This window comes from Amia ocellicauda, chromosome 11, assembly GCF_036373705.1.
Source record: "Amia ocellicauda isolate fAmiCal2 chromosome 11, fAmiCal2.hap1, whole genome shotgun sequence".
In the NCBI taxonomy this organism is placed as follows: Eukaryota; Metazoa; Chordata; class Actinopteri; order Amiiformes; family Amiidae; genus Amia; species Amia ocellicauda.
This window is the reverse complement of record NC_089860.1, coordinates 14,824,704-14,844,806: the sequence shown is the minus strand read 5'-3', so window position 1 is coordinate 14,844,806 and position 20,103 is coordinate 14,824,704. Positions and strand designations below refer to the sequence as shown.

The following is a 20,103-nucleotide window of genomic DNA, read 5'->3' as shown; positions in this document are numbered from 1 at the left end:
TAACTTGCTAAAAGCACCACCTGTTTTAGTGCTTTTGTGGAACGCTTTCCTGAGAAAGTAATCTCTGAAATGTCTCCAAAACCAATGCAAGTCACAGCTGTAAGTCTGTCAGTCTGAATAAATCTAGCAGATAAGTTAATTATATATGCGTTTCACATTTACCCTGTTAGCCTTACATTCATAATATTAAGTGGTGCAACTCTTGCTTCAAGCACACTTATACCTTATATTAGGAGCAGCATCAATGACAGGAGTGAATGAAAACACATGTGTTTATTAAACAGTACAGATACGTGGAACCCAGTTCTCCTCAAAATGGCAAGAGATCTAACCTGAAGAATTTACACATTACAGTAGTTTAATTCGACAGCCTTTTAAAATCAGGGAACATGTGGAAAAGATAGATTCACTACTGATGTTGAATTATATATATATATGAAGAGCTAAAGTGTCTGCAGCTGTGCTCAAGATATGTAATTTTCAATAGGAATTCCAGTTTATAAAAGTCAGATTGAGCCACAAACTATGAGGATTTAGAAGTAGCATTAGGTTTCTCACCACTTTGACGACAGACAGACTGCAGACTTAAAAAAAACAGGACTAGACAGTCCTAGGCTGCAACCACAGGTCTTTTGAAGTATTAAGTGAAAGACGAATGCCTTTATTTAAAAGGCTGAGTGAGCCTTTTAGCCTTGTCAGCTGATTGAGGTCTACCTTTGACAGCCACTTTTACCAATGACCACCATTATAAGGACACAAGACTAAGCTCACCTTCAATGTCTGTGTCCTTTAACTCTGCATGGCAAGTTAAATATAATTAACCAATGCATAAATGTAATGTCTATAATGTCCTAATTACTGCTTAACACTTAAAAGTAACACAATGACACAATGTTACACAAATCAGTTTCCTAGCTGAACTGACAATCAGGATTTTCCACTGTTGCACAACCATGCACAGATCTTTGAGTTGTACTATAACTGCAAGTGAAGACAAACAAACCAAACAAAAGATAAATAAAATAAAATTAGACACGTTAAACCTTGTAAACCTTATAGGTACAAATGTATATAAACCAAAACACTTTGGCTACAAAAGTATTTATTTTTTATTTTTTGATGCCCAGATTTTTTTTTTAACCTTTTTTATTCATTTTTTGTCCAGACAAACGTTATTAGTACAGTATCTTACAAAACGTGTGTGTGTGGTTGAGTGTATATTTGTGTTTTACAGTTTGTTTCAAAAACACAAACCTGCAAAAATGAACTAGACAGTTTACTTAAATCTAACAATCAAATAGAATTTCGCTAAATTGATTTTAGTTCCAGCTTATACCATGCAAACATGCTAGTTATAGGAAAATAATATATGTAAAGATTAAAAAAAAAAATCTGTTTGGTTTTATCTTTAAGTCTTAAAAAGAAAGGTAGTTTTGTATTATCATGTATCTGATTATTTGAAACCAGTTTGCATGACAATTTCAGAAAATATGAACAAACTTACCCCTAACCATTTCTCCCAGCTTAGCATCAACGCCCCATCAAATGAACTTAAGTCAACTCTCTGTTTTATCTAATGTTAGCCTTCTGCTTAAAAAAATTACAAATATTTACTTTTCAAACTATGTATATTTTTGTCTTTACATTTGTGGAAAAAAAAGACATTTAAAGACTTACACCCGCTGAACATTCAAGTGTGAGAATACATCCCACAGAAAAAGGAATAGCTTTTAATGAAATTAGTAGCTCTAAAGATTTTGTTTTTTTTCCTCTTCACAGAAGTTGCTGGAAGTTAACGGCTAACTCGTCGGCTGGAGTGACTTGACAAAACCTTCTGAAATAGGTCATCTGAAAGATAAGGTACAGAATTAATAAATACATAAGAGGTGATTAGACTGGAAAATAAAAACATGAAATTCTTGTTACTTACTTACTTGTTCACCTGCACAATTCGGTGATACAATAAAAGTTCAGAAAATAAAAAGACTCTGAACTCAAAAGAAAACAAAAAGTATATTCGTAAAACATATTTACCGTTTTTCATGACTTGCGCCTGCGGCTGGAATTAAAAAGGAGAAGAAGATATAAAATATAAGACAAATCACAGTTCTTAAAGCTCATAGGACAGGCAAAATATCTGAAAAGACTTTGGTATGTAACATTAATGATGAGTAATAGTTTGCAGCATACGAATGTCTACCCTGCTCTGTGGTTGTGTAAATTAACACAAGACTGATTTGGCTACTTTTTCCTAAACCCTTATTAGGAAATAGTTATTCTGGTTTGTTTCCCAGTATACAAGAAACAAAAACAAGACTATCAAGCATTTTACATGTGTCAAATACAACAATAATAGATTGGTAAATTATATTTCACAATGCTCCATCCAACATGGACCCAGTTATTTAGAAAATAAGTAACACATCCAGGCAAAATCTTTGAATGTTTAAATGCACTTGTAAACAACCTTAATTCCCTTGATGTTGACAGATTTTGTTTTTATAAAGCAAGTACTTTTCTCTCATTTGATTATGTCCAAATGACAATTCAAATCAACGTAACACAGCCAACAAACAGGAAGCCATGGACTGACCTTATCACCACTTGTTTGCAAACAAACACTCAATCTTAAATCAGCACGATAGAACAAATTTGGAAAAGAAATGCTTTTATCCGCCTGCATCCCATTGCATTTTCCGCTTATTTATCAAGCTTGCTTCTTACAGTTGAGATTTAACAGAAAAATGTGAATCGTGTTAATTCTCCGGTAACATTACCTAATATCTGTTCATCATTTTGACCAGTGTTTATCTCAGTTGTACTTATCCTATTTTGCATGCCATCAGCACTTGTTTAGCATTGTTTTTTGACATTCACCGGGCCATTTGGCTTTATATTGTTTTCTAAATGCTGACCGTAAATTAAAGGAAGCAAATAACAGGAGAAGAGTAAATGAATGCAAAAACCTAGAATTTTCCATTTCTGTTCTTAAACTTGACCACGTGATTTCATTGCAGATATCAAAAATACCAGAAGTCGGTGTCTTGCTATTTTTAAAAAAATGTGCAGCTCACTCTTTTAGCAGAGGCATGCCTGTACCCCCGTTGACTTGATGTACTGGGGTCATCTCTTGCAGGCTTGGGAGCTGAAACAAACAGTAGGTTTTAAGCAGCTGCAGGCCATTGAAAAAGCAGTCCATTAGAAGGCGTCTCATTATGTAATGAAGATGTGACAAATGCCCCACTGGACTGGAATAACAATTGTATCCCAGGTAAGGCGTTTGAATGTGGACGTGTTAAAGTTGGGATTTCTTACGCAGTGGTTGTACAACGGAGCCAACGGCATGGACTACTCCATTGGTGGCCATCATATCCGCTTCAATCACTGGCACCTTGTTGATATAGACAGTGCTATTTTTCTGAAAAAAAAAGGAAAAATACAGTGGCTTAATGACAGGTACCACACATTTTCTCCAGAGCCCACCTGTTATCTGTAAACATTGAAGCAAATGGTTACAGACACTCAGATTTAAAAGAAACCAAGAAATATAGTTTTGACAGAACTTTTGATTCCCCTAGTCCTCCGCTGTAATACTTCCCATCCAAGATGCTGAATTTGTTCATTCAAATAAGAATTTAACAGTTATAAGCATAACTATAAAAAAACATGGGGGAAAAACACAAGTCTATAAGTACGCAGTGAGCAGCACACAAGAGGTCTTTAGAAAAGGCAACATAAGGTGTCAGCTTATACTAGAGAAAACGCGAGCAAGGAAAAGTTCTTGAGCTTTCTGAATGCTGCCCTTATGAATGATGGATTGAAAGTTGAAAGTAAAGGAGTGATATGTTGTTGGGAACACACCATGCTCAGCTCCAGTTTCTCTCCCTGAAGGGGCTTTAGTCTGGACAGAGAGCCCACTCCGCCACTGACCAGGATCTCCTCTCCAATGTGGTACTTCAGCACATTGGCCAGCTGTCGAGGGTTCGCTGGGGAACAATGAAAAGCCATGAGTTATAAGAAACACATGACTATTAGAATAAGCGGAGAACATTTCAAATGGCGCTAACTTGTGAAACGCGCTATTTAAAGTACAAAAAATAAAAACAGCAACTAAAACACATCTTTGGAAGTCTCCTTTTTTGCTCTTCTATAAAACAAAGTGCCCTGGAGAATAATCTCAGCATAAATAATCCTATGGGATGTAAAACACAAAGAACGTGTTGTTTAATGACACCTGGTGAGCTGTTAAATCTCAGCCTTCTATCTCCCCAAACCTCAAAGAAAGGCACAATATGTCGCTTGTTGTACAGTATATTACATGCAGCATAATATTCCCTGTGAGATGTTAATTGTCCAGATGGTAAGTATCATACTGAACATTAATATAACGTAACATAAAAACCATGAGCAGTTGACTGGATATCTAAGAGATAGAGGACCCAAGTCCCAGATTAGTCACTGTTTGCAAGATTTGAGATTGGAACACATAATGTCCTCTTCCTGGGCAATGAATTATTTGTTCTGTGATGCCTTATAGCAGAGAAAAACTTAATAGAGATAGATAGATAGATACATAGACAGTTGGAAAGATAGATATATGTATGTATTTATTTAATTGTGCCTGGACACTTTAATAAATATGTTTTGTGTTTACTGCATGGCATGACATGCTTCAATCTATGTATGAAACAAAACAAATCAAAGGTGAATGTAATGATGAATCGTGTAAACTGGGGAAACCAAAGCCCAGTGTGTGTGTAGTTACCATGCATACATGGCAGCTCTGCATCCTTTGAACTGTGCATCTTAATGAAAGTACAGTAGTCAAAGTTCTCGTGAATATATTTTGACAACGGGGTTAGAAAATGTTGTTTTTAAATGTGGGAAGCAGCAGTGACTTATAAACAGGAAAACAGGATTTCATTGCTTGATAAATATTTGAATATTAGACAAAAATAATATTTGAGTCCAGCTGCTACAATGTTGACACAATGCAATTTTCATCAGACATACCAGCACACCAAGCATAGTACTTCAAAATCATGAGTAAGTGCTTTGCTATATTGGAATAAAACAAAGCATTCTGCTCCAAATTAAACCATGGTTAAATATTAAACTTTCTTTAAAAAGAAAACTTAAAATCTGTAAAACAGATGCATAACGCTTGAAGGCAAAAATAAACTCTCATAGGGAGTTGATGCTTGCAGTTATTTTACTGCTGTGTTCAATGTGGTGCCTCCATTGTAACATGAATTACATAATGGAGTGATTCAGACATTTCCCCTCCATTACACAGAAGTATTCAGTATTCTGCAGACTGCAATAAGATAAATCATTACCCATGAGTTTGTTCAGTTCCCCTTGAGGCATGGCGCTGAAGGCTTCATTGGTCGGGGCGAAGACTGTATAGGCCCCACGTCTATTCATCATCTCTGTAAGACCGGCCTTCTGAATGGCACCAACCAGGGTACTGCGATACAAAAACAATCAAACGACAGAATTGATAGTTCGGCTAAAACTCGTAAGCAGTCTTGCTGAAATGTAATTGCTAATTTAAGTGCTTCAGAGAGACACTTAAACTACTTTAAATCTATGCTCCTCAGTAGTGATTTAAACAAAGTCAAGATAAAATAAAAATGACCACAGTTACTGAGGAGGGAGGGGGAGGAACATGGAAATGTAATTCAACTCAGCTGCCTGTTACACAGCTAGACTTAAAAGTACTTCAGCAGCTGTTATCCCATTTGGTTTTTAGAAAGCCTTCCAATCCCCCCAAAATCTGCTGAAAAAAGAAATAATAATTCATTCAAATCTGAAGTTGGACAGCAGTGAAAAGATAAATCCCTTATTTCACGAAATCTCACACTTTTCGCTTCTCCTGCCGGTTGGTATGTTGGCAGTCTTCCTGTGCCACCTGTAACAACATGTGCTTGTACAGAGTAATGTGATGGCAAGCGACATGCCAGTCTTGCTCACCTGAAGCGAGAGTCTCCCTTCAGGACATCCATGACCGTTCCCATAGGTGGGGTCAGAACCTTGTCCACAATGAAGAGAGATCCATATCGGCCTTTCTTGTCATGAGCTGCAATGCAAGCGTTCTCAATGCAGAGGGACTGCGGAGGAGAAAACAATTCCATGAATGCACATTTCACAATAATCCTGCTTTTTGCAGTCTAGGTATTCTAAGGACAATGTCATTATATTGATGTTTGGTAGTTTAGTCCAGAATAAGCAGACTTATCCCGGAATCCCCACTGATGGGCCAGAAATTGGGCGTCTGGGAATTGCGAGGTCAAAGATTTACAAGGTATCCATTACACGCGCATTTTAAAATAGGTCACCTTTCTTTTCATTCCAACTGCTCCAGTTTTTATGCAATAATAGGCATGCTACAGTGGGCATTTCTGTGCCAGCACATGATTTGGCAAAGCCTCAGAATGAAAAAGGTTGGCGGGGGGAACATAATGGTGTTTATTTTACTCTTTAATGACTTTTTTCCTGCCCAGACTGGAATGCAACCAGTAAGAAGCCTATAATGCATGCATTGCTCCTCAAAAAAACTCACATTGCGGTACACAAACACTCGGAGCTTCAGTCCTTCAAGCGTCTCTAGTTCTTGGCCATGATACAAGTGTTTGGAGGTTAGCTGCTCCTTAACAACATGGTTGCGCAGAAGCTTCCTCACTGCAGGAGTGACTGATAGGCTGGTATCTGCTCAGAAGAATAAGAATGGTAATCACAACATACAAAAGGCTGCATACACTGTGTAACACTGTACTGTTTAATTCATTTCTGAATCAAAATGGAAGTTGAGTCATATAAGCCAGGCTTGTCAGGTTTCTTTTTTATCTTTTTGATGGGTGTGGGCAGGGAACAGAGGGAATTGGCTGTCTGCAGTTTCTTTCTGTTAGGTTTAGAACATAGCAATCTGGTTTAAAACAGACTGTGTCAATAAATCCCCCTGTAAGTAAAGACATACACAGAAGTAATGTAACAATTTCTTTCAAAATGTAAAGGAACCAGAATAATGTCCCCACTTCAAGACATATGAATGTGAATATATATAAATTAAAACAAAAAACAACTAGAAACTACCTTCAAAATGATCTCACCTTTGAATGCATCGTTCTGGGGAGCTAGCAGGGTGAGGGGCTCACTGCCCGTCAGATAGGAGTTCAGGCCAGCATCAACAAACAACGTCATCGCGCTGGTAAGAGTAGAATCCTGGCCCAACTCCAAAAGGGTCTTGGCTTGAGGAAACGATATTCGGATGAGGAATTAGGAATTAGGAAGCACAAGTTAGACGTTTTCCATCAATGGGCAAAATATAATTCAATGCTTCTTACTAATTTCCAATTTGTGTAGTTATATTTCATGGCTCATTGCAAAGACCATCCCATTGTTATTAAAAATAGGAAAGGAATTACTCAAAACATTTCTCCCATGAAAGGGATATTTACCTGAGTCAGGGATGAGGAGCTCATCGATGTAGTGAATGACTCCATTGGTACCCAGATGATCTTTGTCAGAGATGATAGCTTTGCCATTGAGAGTCAGTTGAGATCCGTCACAGCCCACCTCCAGGACTGTGCCTTGCAGTGTTTCCATGGGGGTGCCGGCAACGATCGCCTCAGAGCACTGGATGGAGTTCAGGATGTGGTAGTTCAGCATGTCTGAAGGAAACAAAGCCATGATCATATTTTAAAGCCTTAAGAGTCAGAAAAGTGTGCTGAAGGCCAGAGTCATGCTGTCCTTACCTTTCAGAGCAACAGGGTCTCCCAGAATCCTGTTCAAGGTTTCAGGGGGGATTTTCTCAAAGGCCTCGTTGGTTGGCGCAAACACAGTAAAATGTCCATTGCTTTCCAGAAGAGTTGTGAGGCCAGCAGCCGCCACAGCAGTCTGAAACAGAGAGCGAAAGATAAGATGGGCTCTTTCATTTGTTTTTCACATTATAGAAAATACTGCGGTTTGTGGTTCTTTCAAATCTGCCAAAATACTATACCATATAGCTTTAAGATGTTGTTTTTATCTGCATAATGGTTTGTAAAGCATACAATATCTTATAGTACCTGGAGCTAGTAATGCATATTGTTTTTACATCAGAACATTCCACATATATCATTAAAGCAGTTTGGGGAAAACAAATATGTTTGTATTCCAGCAAACAAGTGACAGATTTGCTGTCTGTGACCAAGGAAACTACAAGATATCAGTGTCAATACTTTTTGAACCTAAATAAAGTTTAATTAGTCCAGACAACCCCTCTAGAAGTAGGTGGAAAAAAGGTTGTGATTGAAGTAATGGTTTATTTTGGCCTTGACCCACTTGGCTGAGGGAACAATGGTCTAGCCACAAAGACCAGGCCCTTTGAACCTCCCCACATGGTGGATGGAGCCAAGGAGCTGCTGCCAAGGTACTATGGATGCAAGCTATTGATGCAGGGGAAGGAGCAAGTCAAAGGATCTAGTTGTACAACAAGGGATGAAATGCATTGTTCCGAGCAGCTGTCAAACTCACACGCAGTGTTTCCAGGTTGTCGTCCGTCTCAATGGTTTGGTGCACGGTGTTGGTGATTGCTGTAATGACCCGGTCGACAACGTGTACCACGCCATTGGTAGCGTGTTGGTCAGTCTTCACCAGGCGGGCACAGTTCACAGTTACGATCTGCGGAAAAGCGTTTTCAAAATCTCAGTCAATCTAAAGTTTCTTTACAGCCATCAACAGTACAGTTCTTTCTCAACAGTTAATTCCAAAGAATAACTGGCGATGTGACGTGCAGTAAGTGAACTCGACAGTAGCTGCCGCAGAGCTGTCCTACACAGTACCACGAGGAGATACTCACTCCATTGGGGTAGTGATGGATGTGCACTTCGAAGTCCTGGTACATGGAAGGAATGGCCATGCCGTGCTTCAGGTCCTCAGATGTCAAGCGTCTGTTCACCATGTGATAGTGGAGCGCGTTCAGCAGCTCAATGTTGACATTGCTCACCAGGGCATCAAGAATTTCCTATAAACCAAAAGACAATAGACAATTATCATTATAAATATGAAGTCATGTATGAATGCATGGATTTTTGTGATCATATTAGTCAGGTTTTCAGAGTACTAAATATAATAATATATGAATAAAGTAATAAAATATATGAACCCAGTAATTGTAAATAAAAATGTGTTAAGCATATTCTAAATCTAAATGTACCAGCACTAGATGTGTGGCTTCGAAAGCTAAGAGCTAAAAGTTGTGTCATTGCTTGAAAGTGAAGCTACACGACCAATCGAAGTGTGTGGCTTCGGGAAGAATCTGTGCTTACAGTAGGCAAGGCAGACCAGGCGTTGTTGCTGGGGGCAAACATGGTGAAGCTCCCTGGGCCCTCAATCTCTGGCCGTAGCTCAGCTCTGTCAGAATACATCTTGGTGGTGGTGGCTCCGACCATGCCCAGGGTGTTGAAGAGATTGGTGAGAGGCAGAGCTGGGGGACACACAAACCAAAGCATATGATCTTATCCTCAAAACAGAAACTGAAATGTGATGCCATTCAGAAAAAAAACAATAGTAACAGTAACAATAATTATAAGCATGTAGCAATCATTTAGCATGTGCTCATTTATAGAATTAGCAGATGTAATCAATATAAAAGTAAAATAGTCTTCCTACCTGAAGGGCAACCCCTTTCCCCATGTACTTTCTCATATCCAGGACAGCATTCATAGCTGATAACCCTAAATGAAAAAAACAACACAACATTAGGTGTACAACAACCCAAATATATTGGTGAAAAATACTGCTTTAAATTAAATGGTTTGTTTTGGTTACAAAGAAAAGAATGCAAGGCAATATATTTGTTAAAATCTAGTTTTCTAAATGTGTAGAAACATGTTCTTTTCACAACAGAATACAGACCTGTCAAATAAATATAGATAATTAAACCTAAACACTGCTATAAGAATCACACAAAACCTTTCACTGTTTTCCCATAAACTATTTATTACCATGGTGTTTCCTTGGCCAAATTATGACATCAAAAAGGTCTTAATTTCATTTTATTGTGTGGTTTATCTATTCATTTCCATGGCAAGCTTGGCAGGGTAACAGAACTACTGAGTACATCTGTCCTGTGTGTAGTGATGAAAGGCTAGCATTTAAAAAAAAGAAAAAAATAAGAAGCCATATCCAGCTGCTAAAACAAATAGTTTGTTGCTATGGCCTATTAACCCTATTTTGCATTTTGCAGCTGGAGTTGTATTTTCTCTTCAGATATATGAAGATAAATACATGTTAGAAAGAATTTCTGACTGTGTAAATTCATCTTCACTGACAGGATAAAGCTGTGCATTAGGAATGCAACATGCATTGAATTCAAACTGTAGGTTTATGCAACCCATCTTAGTGACTGACAGAAAGCATGTATAGCTGTGCAAATCCTCTAAATAGCCAACACTTGAAGTAAAACACATGGGTATTCTTGTTTCCAGCCTAATAATATCTGTTAATTTAGCACACTTACATAGTGCTCAGTAACCCAGCAACCAATCAGTCTTACAGTTCCACATTGAAGATACAGAACCATAGACTAAAATGCATGTGGGAGATTACACTAAACTCGTTTACCTTGGATTGTAATCAGTCGTTTGACTGTCACTAATGGTATTTAATGCTTAAGGAGCTTAACTCCAACTGCTGAGTTTTTGAAGTAAGAAGGAGCAAAGTTTTGAATAAATTATGTTACCCTGTTAGTACAGTTACTGTACTGCCCAATGAATGAAGCAAATAAAAGTGATTTATAGTGTGGGCAATCCAAAAACACAAAGATGACAACTGCTTGCATGATGTAATGAAAGCATTTATTTATTTGGCTTCTAATTCAAATTTTATACTATTTGGTCAATCAAAATATTTGGAAAGAAAAAATAAATTGAGCTTGGGACTTCCCATGTCCAGTCATGCATTTGGCCAATTTCTTTTCAGTCTTTGTGCTTTGTTGTAATAAACCACATTGTTTGATTATTCAACTCATGATGAGAGACTACTTGGCAAGATTTATGTCCATCTGATGAACGCCTGTTTTCCCCTAACACTCACCGTACAAATATGTTGACATAGGTCTCTCATTAAATCTTTTTTTTTTAATGAAAAGACGCCCCATGGCCTGAATTTTTAAAATGATTTTAAACCAAATTGATTTATACACAAATCCTGCCAATCCTATCAGGTCTTTATGTATATATATTTGAATTATGTATCTACAAATGGCATGTGTGGTTTTAATTAATAAAAGTATAATTATTGTGCTTTCTGAGAAAATGATGACTGGTCACCCACAAATTGACTTTGGAAATCAAATCTGAAGGTATAAAGTATCAGAAATGTACGCATAATTTAGGATAGACTGTGGCATATTGGATGATGAAATCCTACATTGACATTGACCGCAGTGGAAATAGGTGTGGCGAAGTTAATGTACTTTCCATTTACAGTTCCCAAATACCTTACCATTCATTTCTGACTTAGCATTGATAATTAATTAAGAAATAACTCATTTAAACGATAAGTTGTCTGAAAAAGTGCATTCAGAAGGTTCAGTTACAGTATTGCAAACTGTGACATTTGAGCTATATTTATTATAAAACTGACAAAAGCCAGCTGTCTCGTTAATTTCTCTTCTGATAAACTGGCTCTAATTCGGTATTCCTTTAACAGCTAGTGCAGAGGAATGCCAAGTTTTTGTCAGGTATTTGTTCACCTTTGCGGGGAAATGTTTCACATTTTTCCTCCAAAGGATCACGATTAGTTTGCAAGTAAATATCCTTGGTAATCACTAGATGTAGATGGTGTGAGCAGCATCCATGTGCCTTCAACATCTGTTGTCCGTTATGGCTCCAAGGTTGCCACCTGGTTTCACAGCTTAATATTATTTATCAAGGGGTACATTTGTTGTTTCATTTTCTTCAGTACACAGGTGCTACACTCAGCATCTGCATTGTATTATCCCTTCTGTGGGGTGTCACAAAGTAAGAAGCAAGAAAAATACATGAGCCATATTACCACACTGTAGGCATAACGGCTAATAACTGTGATAACTGCTGATGAGGCAGTTACAATGTTATGATGTCCCAGACTCCAAAATAAGGCTCTGTTTACACAGAACCCAGTGCTGTGATGGAGTATTTTGGAAAGCCTTGCAGCGCAGCCAAAGCTTGAAGGAAAGAGGGAACTAAAGCACGCTGTCTTTAAGGTTTTCCCAGAAACATAAGACTTTGCCATCTTTGAAGTGCACTACAACCTTTCATGCATTAGGGTCGTAAGCGGTTTGATGTTTCAGGATTAAAAGGCTCTAGTTTAGGTTGGAGGCACGCTTTGTGGTTACACTCCTAACTCCTAACTGAAATATGCAGTGTATATGGTGGTAGTTATGATAAAATCATTGGCGTTTACATGGTGTTTTTCTTTTTCTTTTTCAACAGATCAAGAGGATCAGTTTTTGAGTTGTTTCAAGTTGTGTCTCAGCAAATTTCAGCGTCATTATCATCACTTTTTCCAACCACACAGTCTCAGGATACACTTAAAGCATAAGAGACAAACCCTGTTCTGTTATACAATGTTAACCATTTATATTATATTGGTTCACGGAAAGAATATACATCAATAGTGTAATAAACAGCAATATACAATTTTAGACAAAAATGTTCATACCGTTTGCAATACTATAAACTCTAGATAAACTCACACTTTAATTTACACTACATCAGCAGCAACACTAAATAAACTATTCTATACAACTGCACTGTATCTGCGCAATTAAAAAGAAAGCTAAAACTATTTAATTAGTCCTAGGATTGAGAATTTCAATAATATTAAATATCACTGAATCAAATAAGAATGCTGGGAAGTTTTAATTAAACTTCGGAACATTGTCTAAAGAACTATACTTCTATAAAAAATAATATTTAAAAAAATACTTGGTTTAAGAATTTACTTCATTCAAGTTAAATAGTATGATCTGAAAAAAACACAATTTGTAAGCTCCAGTACTGAGAAAAGGAAGAGCAGGCTTCCTCCCATGACAGTCAAAGAATTGAGCAGAACCATATGAAGTAAAATAAGAGAAAAATATAACCAATGTAAATTAGGCAACTCGGGGAATACCATACTGTATAAAGAGTATGCAGAACGGAAAGACAATAGTCTGTGTAAGAATGTGACAAACTGAAATAAATCATAGGAATAAAACTTTTTGTCTCTGAATTCAGTACCAAACAAACAGACTTAGCTGTACTAGGGTGTGAGACATCTAAAACATAAGCTGAAAACAAAGAGTGCTGCAGACAAGTAAAAAAAAAAAAATCGGACTAACCCACTTTCAGTTTAACGTGTCAGAACATACATATCTAAAGCTGAAGGTCTGAACTGATTAAAAAGACAGATGGTAATGTAAAACATATGTGTGTTTGCCAACTTAAACAGAGATGGTAGCTATGGATTTCTGACAAAATAAACAAAAAGGCCACATACTTCAAACACTGTCTCCGCAGCTTTCTAAGCAGTATGACAAGCCGTCAAACAGAAAATGGTTAAGTGGCCTTTAGCTTCGAGGTCATGTATCGTCTATAATGCGCCAATTTGTCTGTTTTAGACATCCACACTGCCCCCTTGGGTAAGCTTGTCTGATGTTCTATATTTGTGTAACAGCTACCTTTTAAAAAAAATATATCAAGTGAGATCTGCTTACACTTCAGGGGGAAACAAGTTTGTACATCTGCATCCAGTTAAATGAATTATATCTAAGGGAAACGAATAACTTAAACATGGATATAAATGTAAACGTTCTATTAAATAAATCTCAAACTACCAAGATGAGAAATAGACAGTTCGAATAAATCAATTTGCTATCATTTATTGTAATTTAGTTCATATATAGCAACTTAAAATGCTTGCCATATGGCATCAATCGCTTTCAGAAAGACAGTATTACCAAAGCATTTATTTATAGTCTATTTTTTTTTAAACCCTGGCTGAAATGTAAAGCTTCATGCAACAATGGTCTTTTGAGACAGAAATAAGTGTTCTCTTCTTAACCTCCTTCAATCAATAAAGAATGAGTGAAATACTTTAACCGTAACATTTCCAATCCATGAATGTGGGCTGCTTCATATGGCAGTTCCTCAATGGATTGCAGGCTTGATGCCCACAAGAAGTGATTCTTGGGAAGTTGCGGTGCCGGCAGGACTGACATCACTCAGAATGAGCCTCTTGTGGTCTGCACAACAGTCTGTTTATAGCATTGCAGTGATTTAAGCTTAGTTCCCTACTTCCACGACCATGCACTCTAAGCTGAGCTAACAAATAAAAATAGGGAGTGACTTCACACTGGGTAGAAAAGGAAATATTAGAAGACAAATGGCAATAGGCAGACAAAGATAATATAAAAATGTAATTGCTTAAGAAAAGACATGAAATTCATGATGAAATCATTGTCAATGATTGGACGACATACATGCAAACGAAAAAAATAACAAGGAAAATGTCAACGGCTTAGTGCCTGTCTTGCAGTTTGAGTGTAGTGAATTCTTCTCCTCTGAGAGGCTTAAAAAACATCCTTGGTTTCAGGACTTAATTTAAAGGAGTCTGCTGTACATATGGCACCACACAACTGGCACCACTGTGAAAGTGAACAGGACTCTCCTACTGGAGGCTAATTACTGCCACAGCCCACCCGGAGGTCTGAAGGGGGGTCAGGCTCCACTGCATGTGGCTTCTGTCTCCCCACAAGTGACCTGAAGCCCCCACACCTCCCCTACAGGCTGCCCACACAAAGAGAAGGATTGTTAGCCCGTCCACACAGCAGGTTGGCTGCCCACAGTTCTCTCCTCTGCTAAAAGCCTTAAAAGCTCCCAGTGGATGTCCGTTAATAATGTGGAATTTTCTAAGACAAAGCAATGCTGATAGTTCCTAGAGGTCTCCCTTTCTTGCCACCTAGTGTGCTGCCTTATCTGTTACAAATAAATAAATAAAGCAGTGCCCAAATAGGTATGTCTAGCCTGGGTGAGGTAGTCATGTAGCATCATGGAATAATAGATGATACAATTATATGCTTGCAGGAGGGCCCTCATAAAATGAAACTGCCAACAGCATTTTTATTTTCTCACGAAATGTGCTACTTCCTAAAAAGGTCAGTAGCACATCACACATTTAATTTCCGTTTTTACTTTCGTATATGTATGTAACGAAGAAAAACATTTTCAGAAACTCACAAATTCCCCCATATATTGCAAGAGATCTATTTCAGTAATCATTCCTGAATATTCATTAGCTAAAACCTTTTTTTCCCCCGATACGACTGCTGATTTTTATTATTGACCCGTACTATGTGCAGAGCTTATGCTGTTACCTAACAGTAGAGGAATTTGATCTTAACTTGAATTAACATCAGAGTACACATGGAAAAGTATTTCTCATCTGTGGCTTTTCAATCAGACTTATATAAGACCTCCATGAGACCCATGCTAGGCACCAATTATCAATGCCCAAGGCTGTGCTACAGAATAAATTAAATCTGCTACATTTTAAAATGAATATTGATTTTATCTTGTCATTGTCTGAGACCTTTGGCTGCTCACACACACACACACACAGTTTTTAAAGTATCTATCATCAGAAAATGAGTCATTCCGGGGAGTTTGAGAAATTCTTCTGTATGTTAAACTTAATTTGAGTGATCGCCTCTTTGCTATAAAGATCAAACTCACATTTAATCTCTCAAGTCTCTTGAAGAGATTTGTAATGGAGCTATGACGCAAATCTTGAATAGTACAAAGTAATTTAGAAGCAAGTTATCCAGCTTGATTGACAATTCATGAAAAGAGCAATCATGTATCTATTTAGTAAATATATTTTAATCTTAAAAGAGCGCATAGACATTTGTAGCTCCAGTTAATCGAGTTAAAGCAGTAGTTTTGCACTGTATCTGCATATATGTGTGTATATATATATATATATATATATGTGTATATGTATTTTGGGGGCTTTAACATACATATACATATATATGCAATGGCTATAGGAAGTAATCACCCCACTTCAACTTTTTTTTTGCAATTTTATACATATATAATTTTTTTACATATATTAAAAAAGCTGACTTGCAAAATTCTTCTTATGCTTAATGTGTGATTCTCTTTTGCTTCCGGAATATGGTTTTACCAGGATACTCAATTACAATGGAATATAACAATCAGAGAATAAACTAGACTAATAAAAAACAATTATATTGAAACACACATTATGGTATAAAGTCAATAAGGCATTAAAAGGGAAAGGCAGATGGTATAAAACTCCCCTATACATGACATGAAAGTAAAGCAGCTCATTTGTGTAACTACTGTTTAAAACATAATTTGTGTCATATGCCAATTTGTCATGCTTCATTTCCTCTGCTTTCCTGGAGTATATTAACATGGTCGATAACCTTTATAAACTTCACTTGATATTGATGAGGTGGTAGAAGGAACAATCTATACCCAGGCCCTATAAATTGAAGGCTGCTATTTCAGTCTTGAATGTACCACTAAGTAACTGTGGGGCAACAGACGACCAGTCGAGGATTGCTGCAGGAGTCTGAGTTTACTGTGCATCAGCAAATCTGTCACAGGTTATCCATCCATCTATCTATCTATCTATCTATTTAGCGATCAATATAAAAAAAACTTTCAAAATTGTATCATCCTTAAGTATGCAATATGCAAATATGATCACCTCCACAAGGAAAACAATAAATGTAACAAAGTAATGTAATGGATTTAGTGCTAGTAGTACTAGCTGCTTGAACCTGTTAGAATCTATTGTAGATTTTGTAGTCTAGAGTTCCCAGCATACTGAACCCCAAAAGAGTTCCCACCTGCGGGCAAACAAAAAGCTGTTGTTTAAAAAGCTGTGAAACTAAGAACAGTTGTTTTGTCTAACTAGACTGTATAACTAATGGGGTGGAGAGACACAGAACTTATCTTGGGAAAGGATTCAAGGAGGCTGTCACTTACACAAACATGAGCCCTATTTCAGGATTGTAAGAGTCAGTGTCTGGGAAACAACAGCCTGTAAGCTTTGAACAAGAACTGAAATCAGTGTTTAAATATGAATCTTAACATTTCACTTGAAATACGATTATGAGTTTCTGTACCAAAACACCACTTTATGTTTTTTTTTTTGGTTTAACCATTCTATGTCACAAATCACCCAAAGCTGCTTTTCCAAAAGGTAACATTAAAATATTAATTAAACATCATAAACTATATTAGCAATGGTAAGAGCTCAAGCCTGCATTTTACAGAAATAGATTGTATCTGATTTCACTAGAAAATTAGAGATTTATTTATTAGTACAATAAACAGAGAATATTGTGATATTTTTAATAAACGTCTTAAAATGTTATCATGATATAACAATATCATAAAGCTGGGAATGGAACTGATTTCAGCTGATCAGTACTGAAAATGTGATCGGCTTCCCACATTCCTGACACCAATCTCAAAGAAAACTACAGGGATCGACTTCTTGTGCTGTATTATATTAGTTTGTCAATCTATGAAAAGGGCTGCAGCAGACATTGAGAAACTGTCCACAGTTATATAAAGAAGCCAGAGTTTAGCTCTCTAAAACTTTACAAGTCATTTAATGTCATGGTTTAATGAGAAAGTATTTATTGTGAAGTACATTAGCTTTTCTAGTCAAGTCAGCACGATAAAAACATCTAAGCTGTGCTACGAAAAGGACTACAGTTCAAGTACGGCCATCAACACTCAATGCTGGCTAAGTATTTTAATACCTCATTTTGCACTTTTAAAGTTCTGCTAGACTGACTGCATGGAATCCAGTTACAGGAAGAATCTCAAGAAAGGTGAAAACAAATTGCACTACCAACTAACTGCTGACTATGCTATAACTTTTAAAGAGTTTCTAATAACCACCTTGTTCTTTAGTACCTTTATAGCAAGCCATTATGGTTAGCTACCAAGTTACTCGGATTACAGTTTACGGAAAGAATCTGAATAATTTGATCCCTACAACCCTAGCCACTGTGTAGCATGATTAATATAGGTTTTCAACTAAGTGTTCTGGCGGTTTGTCTTGTGAAAAAAGACTGCCATTAACGTAATCAAGTGTAATAACTTCCAGCACAGTTTATAAGAAAGTTCACACAAGCTAGTAATTCCCAGTTTTCCCTGTAATATCTTGGACATATTGTAAGCGTTCTCAGCCTCACAGTAATCACAAAATGAGGCTGAGGAAATGTGAGACCATATCCTGCAGTCAGCACAGACACACAGATGTCTCATTTTGTGATTACTGTGGAAATATGAAATATTTGTTCTGTTTTGTGTGTGTGTGTGTGTGTGTGTGGGGATGGGAGGGTTGTTTTTGGAATCAATTATTACAATGCAGAGAAATGCATTATAAGTAATACCCAAACCTTAATATGATGTATCAATAAAACATAGGACAATATATATGGCAATGCTAAATAAGTGAAGGAAATTTCTTAATGAAAAGAATATATATCTCTACAGCGCCATCTACAGTGGTTACAAATTTCACATTCTTTGTTTGCAAACTTTATAATACTTATACCAACACTAGATGTAATAGAGTGATACAGTTAAGCACAGGATTATCCCAAGGCAATTTTTGAATTCAGGGTCAGAGGCAAATTCTAGGTATCAGTCCTGAAAACATGTGACTGAAGATGAACTCCAATGACCTTTCCAATACATAGGCTTGTCTAATTATCAATGCCTTTTGATTTGTATGCGACATATATATATATACACACACATTTAAATTAAGATTATGTAGTTAATGAAAGCATCTTGTTAAAATATGTCTGCACTTACGTTGACTTCCCACAGACCTTGCGATGGTACCACTGTTTGCAGTTGGTGAAGTATTTTTTATCCGTGCCTGGAATCTGTTGCATCGCACATACATTGGGGCTGCGGTTTAAATGGACATCACACATATTAGCAACGCAAACAATACTTCAACTTTGCACAATGTATTCTCTATAGGATGGCTAAGCCAAGTTGATGACCAAATATTTGCATATTTTACTACCGAGTGATCAATTGAGTACATATAGACATGTATATATAGAATTGTATTTTGCATTGTAGTGTTAAGCTTGATGTCTTAGAGGCATCAATATTCAGAAGTCTCATATATATATATATATATAATGTCATAATGTATTGGTAAGCATATAATTATACTATAGGATACTGTTATTTTGTACTATTTTGACACTATACTTTTGGTATCCTCTTTTTCAAAGGGGTATTTATACTTATTATTATTGATCATAATAATAAAGTATTGTAAACTATTTCAAATTGATTGATTGCTTTGATTGATTGATTGCTACAGTTGTGTAGAAAATCAAAATATAAATAAATAAATACATTCATGAAAATGTACTAATTCAGTTATTTGTATTTTCTACACAGCCTTCAATCACTATCGATTACATTATAATGAATGCATGTATTTATGTCTATTTGCATTATGATTCCTTTCTATGCTGAACAGTTGGAATGAAGCACATGCATGCACAGCGCGCAGTCAGCCACAGTGCGCTGGGAGCTGCATACCCTTGCTGTCTTCCTCTGATTCTGCTGTGCTGGAGGACTTGCTGGTAGGGCGACTTTACGGCACACGCTGTCGCAATGACAGTGACCGCCAGCGCCAGGCAGGCATTAAGCTGCATGTCTTGCTCTTGCTCTTCCTCTTCCTCTTGCTCTTGCTCTTGCTCTTGCTCTTGCTCTTCCCAGGTTATGCACCGCTATACTCCAGCCAGGCTGCTAGGGGTGAGGCTCATGAATGGCGGGGCTTTAATATATAGGGCCAGGGTGAAGCGAGTTTGGGAGGGGCTTGCGCTGGCAATCCGACACTGGAGCTACACCAGCTCTCTTTTTCTTTTTCTTTAGCCTCCGTTGCATGCAAAGTTTCGAGTCTTTACACGTAGTAACCACTGAAGTTAATGCACTATTCCCAAATATTTAATTAAACCTTTCAGAGGAGAAAACTATTAAACAGTTGGTTCCTTGCATGTGGTTTCTA

The 20,103-nt window shown here is 37.1% G+C and overlaps 1 protein-coding gene across 2 annotated transcripts; it reads right to left on the bottom strand.

The window, feature by feature from the left end:
* Window positions 1-254: 254 nt before the first annotated feature.
* tgfbi (transforming growth factor, beta-induced) lies at window positions 255-19,858 on the bottom strand. Of its 2 annotated transcripts, XM_066716661.1 has the most exons (17): window positions 19,635-19,858; window positions 18,882-18,980; window positions 9,655-9,719; window positions 9,312-9,469; window positions 8,843-9,007; window positions 8,518-8,664; window positions 7,758-7,899; window positions 7,461-7,673; window positions 7,113-7,250; window positions 6,566-6,711; window positions 5,977-6,113; window positions 5,340-5,470; window positions 3,862-3,986; window positions 3,316-3,418; window positions 3,075-3,145; window positions 2,035-2,059; window positions 255-1,848 (listed from the first exon to the last, which is right to left on the bottom strand). In XM_066716661.1, the coding sequence occupies exons 1-17, from the start codon at window positions 19,748-19,750 to the stop codon at window positions 1,793-1,795; spliced, it is 2,037 nt and encodes a 678-aa protein (XP_066572758.1). In that variant the 5' UTR covers window positions 19,751-19,858; the 3' UTR covers window positions 255-1,792. The 2 variants fall into 2 exon arrangements, with proteins under 2 accessions (XP_066572758.1, XP_066572759.1); XM_066716662.1 differs by lacking the exon at window positions 3,075-3,145.
* Between the last annotated feature and the right edge of the window lie 245 nt (window positions 19,859-20,103).